Source organism: Doryrhamphus excisus, chromosome 1 (genome assembly GCF_030265055.1).
Source record: "Doryrhamphus excisus isolate RoL2022-K1 chromosome 1, RoL_Dexc_1.0, whole genome shotgun sequence".
Lineage (NCBI taxonomy): Eukaryota > Metazoa > Chordata > Actinopteri > Syngnathiformes > Syngnathidae > Doryrhamphus > Doryrhamphus excisus.
The window spans coordinates 3,305,001-3,312,500 of NC_080466.1; the positions used below are offsets into that span (position 1 = coordinate 3,305,001).

The following is a 7,500-nucleotide window of genomic DNA, read 5'->3' on the forward strand; positions in this document are numbered from 1 at the left end:
TTTATATCTGACTGCTGTTCCCCGCCCCGCTTTTACTCATCTTTTAACTGTGTATTAACCAATCAATGTTGTATTTTGGTGTGTCTTCTATTCTGTTTACTTGCTTTATTCAACTTCATTCTTCTGTAAAGTGTCTTTGAGTATTTTGAAAAGCGCTATACAAATAAAATGTATTATTACAGTAAACCTCGGATATATCGGATTCAATTGTTCCCACTGGTTTTGTCCGATATAAGCGAAATCCGTTATATGCGTATACCGGAAAATGTCCGTTTTACGCATATATCGGATTTATATCCGGTATATGCGTAAATCGTATTTTATCCGTTATAAAAAGGCACTTCTTTGACTATGTTTCCAATGTACCTGGACTGGGCAATGAAAAGAGACGTAAGGTAATGAGAATTTAACTTTATTGGACTCTGAGCATAACAAATTGTTAATTAAGCTAGGCTCTGTTACGCCCGTCAGGCCTACGTTATTTCCAATAGTGAGGTTAAGATCTCATTCAATAAATCCCACGGTGTTTTCTGGCAGCATTTGCCAGAATAACCCAGTTTCGTCGGCATTAAAAATGTCCTCTGCTTTAAAACGTCTCAGAATGTGAGAATGCGGCCATCCGATATATGCGAGGGAAATTTAATGGAAATGCATTGGAACGGGACTGGAGATTTTGTCCGAAATAGGCGAAATCCGTTATAAAAAATCCGATATATGCAATGATTTTGTATTGGAAATGCATAACAGAAAAATCGGTTCTTTTTTATCTGTCCGTTGTGAGCGAATTTCCGATATATCCAAATCCGATATATCCAAGGTTTACTGTATATTATTATTATTATTAAAAAAAAAAAAGACTTATATGGCCGTATCAATTTTTGGTTATTTGCCATTTGCAAGGTGAGCATTGACTGCATTCTATTATGCAAAGATAGCAGTTTTCCTTCATGTCTGTAATGTTACCTGTATCACTCCAGCCATGAACTCGGCTCCTACATCAAGAGGGTAATTCTCCATCATGTAGAAGGCCACAGCACACATCACTAGGACATGCTGTTGGTTATGCAGGTTTACACAGCTATAGAGGGAAATAAGAATTTAGTTAAACTGCCGTCTTGGCCATGGTCATTTATTCACACGACACAGAGTGACTCTCCAAAGATGTGTTATTTCATGGAAGAATAAATGGCCACACTAACTGAGCAATAGCCCTCAGGTTGGACAGCAGGTACTCGGAGATGGTTGGAATGAGCTGCTTGGCTGTGTCATCAAGCAGGTCACACTCCAACACGTACAGCACCCCATGAAGCGCACCCATGCGACTGGGCAGATGCGTGCTGCGCAGGGTTGTCTCCAACAAGCGACAAACTGGTTCTGCAATAACTTTGTCCTGGAAGAAAACATGAAAAAAAAAGTACGTACAACCTCGCTTATTGTTTATAAACCAAGTGATACAAGTACAGGTCTACCATCATCAATCCATAAAAAAATAATACTCACCATGCCCAACACAGCAGCAGCCTTGCAGATAGCAGGCACCAGGTACTGATTGAGGATCTCATCCTCCGCTGGGTGGAGCTTCTGGAGCTCCATCAGAGTGGAGAACATCATGTCAAACTGGTTTCTCTCTGTGAATAAGTCTGACACCGCCAGCAGCTGCCAAAAAACAACAAGAAGGAAGTAGGAGGAGGAGATAGTAGTAGTCAGCAGTCTGCTAGAATTAGCCACCTGATAAAGTGATCTGATTCTAATGTCAGCGTGTGCTCACCGATCGGACCACTTCACTGACTAGTATGGTTGGAGTCTTCCTGTGACTTGGAGATCCTGGGATAAGCCACTGACTGTAGAGTTCCAGCAGAAACTGGGAACAAGAGTGAATGTCCACGCCTGCACGGTGTTTCCTGGAACCATAAATAGGAGGAGGTCAGATGGGTGCAATTGAAAAAAAAAAAACGCATTAAGCAGTCTAAATTACTCACATACCGGGAGTTAATTGGTGATAAAGGTGGGGAGGTTGGAGCAGGCGTATCTACTTCATCTTCCTCATCTTCACCCCATTCTTCCTCTCTCAGCGGTGTGATGTTATTTCCTAACCACACTGAATGAATGGACACCTGAAAAGTAGTGAAGAGCACAAAAAACTAATGGAAAAACTACTAAATGAAACAAACTGTCATAGTCCTCCATGTAGATTCTACCTGTCCCAATTTATAGTCCATGTTTCCCATCTCCCGCTCCGTGTTGATCTGAAGCAGCAACTTTTCATGACTTATCAAGGTTCCTGCTGAAAGGGAATAATTCAATTAGGCAAACATTAAAATCAGTTACAGCAATGTTGATGGCTACCTGCTGATGCTGCCGACAAGGATGGTACGGGGTCCCAAGCATGGTAAGGGTGGTGTGTGTGAATGTTGTCTCTCTTGGAGACAAGAGCTTGTATTTCCCTCTCCACCTCACCCCTGATAACTGCCAGTTTCCTGCCAAACCTGGGCACAAACTCAAAAATCTAAAATCCACTCGGCTACAGTGGAAAGATAAAAATGAAAATCTACCGTGTCTCCAGGGCCTTGAGGCTCTTGTTACGAGGCTGCTGTTCCAGACAGCTGACTGCAGGGTTGCCAGCAGTGGGCAGCGTCATGGCACTCAGCACCAGGCTGGTGATGGCCTGCACTGCCAACACATTCAACTGGGTACGCTCCAAATCCTCCTTCAATGTGAAGCAGATGTATAGTAGTAGTTTGTCATTTCAAGACAATTCTGCAGGCATACTAAACTGGATACACATTTGTATCCTTTGTATAAGGATGACTCTGAAATGCATGATAAAATAACCACCTCCTGCTGGGTCTCTTCCTCTTGATCCATTGTGATTGGTTGCGTGACCAGAACCCCCAGCAAAGTGGCCCAAGTCTCCTCAAACTGAGTCCTGCTGCTCCAACCTGAAACGGTCGGAAAATGTTTTATTATTTTAAAATAAATAATAGTATAGTTTGGTTGTAAATGCCAGATGTGTGTTTTTCTATACCAAGCGTATTTATGCGATACAGGAACTCTCTGAAGACATCCTTTTCCTGCAGGAAGTCGACAGGTATCTCGGGCAGTGTTGTACCAAACTCCCCCCCAGCCTGTGGGGACCAGCCCAGTTTCCAAACCTGCAGTTTAGACATCAAATGAGTGTATTTGCCTCACACACTTGCTTTTTCCCCCCATCAAAACACAGAAACTAACCAGAGGAGGAACTCGAGTGAAGCTGTTGACCAGAGGCAGTCGGGCAATACTGATCACAATGTTACGCAATGTCGGCGTTAGAAAAGCAGGGATGGCGCTATTTCTATGATGTCCCAAGAAAAATATGCTGTGCAGCCCTTCCACCAGGTCTGCCATGATCTCACATGCTTGCCACTCGCAATCATCTGCAACCAAACCAAAACAGTCACATGTTCATCAACTTTGCAACAGCTATGTTCGGAAAATCAAACTGATGCTACTGTCAAGTAAATTAACCCTCACGGTTAGCATGTGTTGAATCCACTTCATCTCCTTTAGCATCCCTGGCTAACCTTTTCTTCTTCTCTGGGGGAAGAAGCTGGTCTCCAGGGCTCACGGCCACTTAAATGCCAGATCAAAGAAAGCTTTTTTTAAAAGCTGGAAATAAGTGTAACGATGTAACAGCATTCAAGATATTCATCTCCTTACCGGCAACCATAATCAGACGTAGGCAGTAGATGAGGGAACATGTGCGTGTGGTATACGCTGGCGTGGACAGTTTGTTCCAGATGCAAGGCTGCTGCAGGGATAGGCAGAGACAGGCTAGAGCCCACTGCAAGTCCACACTCAGGGGGAGCTGATCCTGGAGCAGACGCCACGCTATCACCTGGGCAACAATAACAAAAGACGAATGTGGCGCATGGACACCAAAATGAGTAAATTATTACAGCAGACATGATGGATCATGACAACCTACAATGTGTTTTGTATTTGAAATCATAAGCAATATTCTCTATGCTGACTGTAGAGTAGCGGTCTACACGGCTGTGCTTTTTCCTTGGCCGCCCCGCCCCACAGCCGTGGTGAGATTTGAGCAAAGCGCAAAGATTAAATTACCTCTTTTCAGCTCAAGATAGTATAAATTGTGTGAAAAAGATGATATAAGGAAGGATTATGGACAATATAGATGACCTTTCAAGAAACAAATGAGGCTATCAATATTTTTTTATATTAGTTTTCCATAGCCATTCCCATGTTCTTGAGATTTCTTCAGCCCGCCCCGCCCCGCCCCGTTAGCCGAGGAGTCCGGCCAGCCGTGGGGCCAGCCGCTCCGTATAGACCTCTACTATAGAGGGAAAGTAGACAAATGTAACTCAATAGCAATGTGGTATTTTACCTCAGCAGCAGTGCAGGTAAAAGTAGTGATGAGGTCTTCCTTGTCAGAGAGAATGTGTAATGAGGGTGGAAGCTGGTTTACACTCAGGAGGTACTGGGACAGTGCTCTGCTGAGGGCTAAAACCCTGGGGTAGAAACTTGGCTCATCTGAAATGTAGCATGACATTTCAAGGCATGAAAAAATTGAAGCAGGAAAGTAAAGATTGAGCAGCTTTGCAAAAAAAAAAAAAAAGCTCACTTGAGGCACTTAAGTTTCAAAATGTCCCGCCAGGAACACTTTAATTTAATCCACATACCCCAGTCTACGATTCCACACTTACCATACACATCACCCAGTTGGGTCCAGTAAGACTGCGGCTGGGATGTAGGCAAGAAGGACTGGTGCGGTGAAGGAAGCAACTGTGTAACGCCAGCAAGCTGCTCAAAGGTCACCTGCAACGCCGTCTCCAACAAGAGTGACCCCTGTCCACGTGTTAATCGCTGTACTCCCATGCTCAGACACGGACACAGCAGACTTAAGTTGAATGACTGTCATGACAGAGAGAACAAGTGCATTTTGTTTGAAAGTACTGCATATGCAAAAAAATAAAAAATAAAAAAAAAACATGTGAAGTTCATTAGCAATACGCGTTTACCTCACATCTCATGATGCTGAGAACATCAGCAGGAGGGAGCTTGGTTAAGAGTTCTGTTGTCTCCAACAGAGAGACATCTCCACGAAGACAACACTGACACTTCACCAGGGTCACATACCACTCCTTTAAAAAAATGTTGCACATTTGAATTTAAGGGAAGTTGCTTTAAAAAAAAAAAAAAAAAATCAGATTCCTCACTTTATCCGCAATGACCAGTTCAGGAGCAGGGGGTGGATCCCCGTCTAAGGGGTGTGATGTCACAGGAGGGACTGGGCTACTGGTTTCAGCAACAGTGGCTCGGAACCTGTCCAGCAGGGAGTAGAACCTCTGATGCCTGTGATGGAAAAATAAATCACAGTTTTCCAGATCTGCAGAGACAACTCGTGAATTCTTAAAATTTTTAAGTTTTAATTAGGGATGCTCAGCCACCAATCAGTATCGGCTGTGAAATATAACATATTCGGTATATGCTTTTAAACGCCTTTCAACGGCAATCATCTCTGGCTCGTACTATTGCAGCATGCAGCCCATAGCGAATGCCCCAAGCCCGTTTGCCCCTCTCACTCCACAAGCATGCCAAACCCAAAACACACGTCTGCTGGGAAAAGCCTGATAGATATTGGCTGATTTCAGTCATGGATTATCGGTATCGAATCAGCAGCATAAAACTCGGAGATCGGAGCATCCCTTAGTTTTAATGCTTGAATCAAAATGGCAGTAATGCCAGCGGGAATTACCTCTGAGCCAGGCCACTGCTTTGAAGGTATTCCTGGATCCTGTCCAGTTCTTCCACGGGCAGCTGGGCTATACTGTTCTGGAAGGTAGAGTCGTTAAAAGCGTATTGTAAACTGCTACAAAGTAGTTAACTTCAGTTAGCGTTAGGGCTGCAACGATTATTCGAATAATTCGAGTACCACAACTTTTTTTTTAATCTACTTTGAAGAATCGCTTACATCATCAACACGCACAGTGGACGAAGAAGGAAGCCAGCGTTTATAAAGAGGCTCGAGAAAGCAACAAGGCAATAAAAGACAATAGCACAATAGCAGTCCCCTGCCCTGCGTGCGGTCAAATTGCATTTTGTATATACAGTCGTAAAAATAACCACCAGTTACACCATGCACAATGTCTGAAATAAAACCCTTGATTATCTAAAAAAATTAAAATCAATTGATCGCTCATTATTTAGTGAAATGTTTATATTTTTGCTTGGTTAAATAATACATTTACAGGAAAAAATAGTTTTTTCCAATACTCTTGACAAATTTCACTACAATACTCAATTACTAAAATATTTGATAGCTGCAGCCCTAGTTAGCGGTTTTACTTCTGAAATGACAAAACTTGTAAAAACCTGTAATGTCTCAGCCAACAGCATCTCCACCCTGCGACACGCCAGCGTGTCCACCATACGAGCCAGAACCCTGAAGGGTGTACTCAGCATCTTGTCCACATACAGCATCAGCAGGGAGCCAGACTGACTGAGGTGGATGCCTTCTAGACACTGCAGAGTCTTCTTCAACATTGTAGGCTACACAGAAGAGATAGGGAAGAGTTTAAGTGGGTAAGCAAAGCAAGATGAATATAAAATATTACATAACTGACTATGCACAAAAAATGACTATTGTATCACATGTGCGATAGTGTGATTACAGGAGGAAATTAAGCCCCGAGAAAGAACTTACTGTGGTGAGGTTGTCACAGCGCGACTGAATGGCTTGGATAAAGAGGCCGCTGGCAGCTGAATTTCGGTGCACAGCACTGATGAAATCTTGCACGGGCGGCTCATGAGAAAGGCTGATGAGATCACTCACATGGTTGACTATGAGCCAGGTGAGATGTTCTGAGTCATGGAGGTTCTGACACTATAAAAAAAAAAAAAAATCATAACGGACATTCTACAGCAAAAGATTACAGATATTAAATATTAGTCACGTAGTACAGGGGTGGGCAAACTTTTTGACTCGCGGGCCGCATTGATATGACAAAATTTACGGGGGGGCAGACTATATATTTTACACGTAACAGTCCACCTGGTATTATTGTATCTGTAAAATTGTCATGCAATCTGCTATTATTATTTATTATTTTATATTTATATTTAATTATTTTTAAAATAATAAAATATTATAATAATTACAATAAAATTAAAATAATAATTATTATATTATTATTATGTAAAATATGCAAATATAACAATAATATTATATATAATTAATATAATTAATATAATAATTAGCATGCATATAATAATAATAATCATAATAGTTCTAATAATAATTATAATAATCTAATAATAATAATTATTATTATTATTATGTGCTTGTGTCCCTTTTTTCAGGAGCACTTTGTAAACAACAGACCATGTCAAAAAACGAAATTGATAAAACCATCAAAAGGTTGGCTCAGGCCATGATGCCAGGTTGTATGTTGAGTTTAAATGAAATACTTTGGAAAGATTGGGCGGGCCGCATTCAAACAC

General features: G+C 41.9%; 1 protein-coding gene across 7 annotated transcripts in view; it reads right to left on the bottom strand.

Annotated features, from left to right (window-relative positions):
- Positions 1-7,500, bottom strand: part of htt (huntingtin) — a 41,850-nt gene that overhangs the window by 9,550 nt on the left and 24,800 nt on the right. For 4 of the 7 annotated variants that reach the window (XM_058076101.1, XM_058076022.1, XM_058076175.1 and 1 more), the window contains 20 exons: positions 6,704-6,883; positions 6,373-6,549; positions 5,756-5,832; positions 5,217-5,352; positions 5,019-5,141; positions 4,704-4,911; positions 4,385-4,530; positions 3,697-3,874; positions 3,511-3,609; positions 3,229-3,413; positions 3,026-3,152; positions 2,836-2,939; positions 2,553-2,707; positions 2,347-2,486; positions 2,199-2,284; positions 1,984-2,114; positions 1,769-1,901; positions 1,501-1,656; positions 1,200-1,390; positions 964-1,078 (listed from right to left, as the gene is read on the bottom strand). In XM_058076101.1, the coding sequence (XP_057932084.1) occupies positions 964-1,078; positions 1,200-1,390; positions 1,501-1,656; positions 1,769-1,901; positions 1,984-2,114; positions 2,199-2,284; positions 2,347-2,486; positions 2,553-2,707; positions 2,836-2,939; positions 3,026-3,152; positions 3,229-3,413; positions 3,511-3,609; positions 3,697-3,874; positions 4,385-4,530; positions 4,704-4,911; positions 5,019-5,141; positions 5,217-5,352; positions 5,756-5,832; positions 6,373-6,549; positions 6,704-6,883 (2,847 nt within the window). The remainder of the gene's footprint in view (positions 1-963; positions 1,079-1,199; positions 1,391-1,500; positions 1,657-1,768; positions 1,902-1,983; positions 2,115-2,198; positions 2,285-2,346; positions 2,487-2,552; positions 2,708-2,835; positions 2,940-3,025; positions 3,153-3,228; positions 3,414-3,510; positions 3,610-3,696; positions 3,875-4,384; positions 4,531-4,703; positions 4,912-5,018; positions 5,142-5,216; positions 5,353-5,755; positions 5,833-6,372; positions 6,550-6,703; positions 6,884-7,500) is intronic. The other 3 variants (XM_058076324.1, XM_058076246.1, XM_058075935.1) reach the window with 1 other exon arrangement.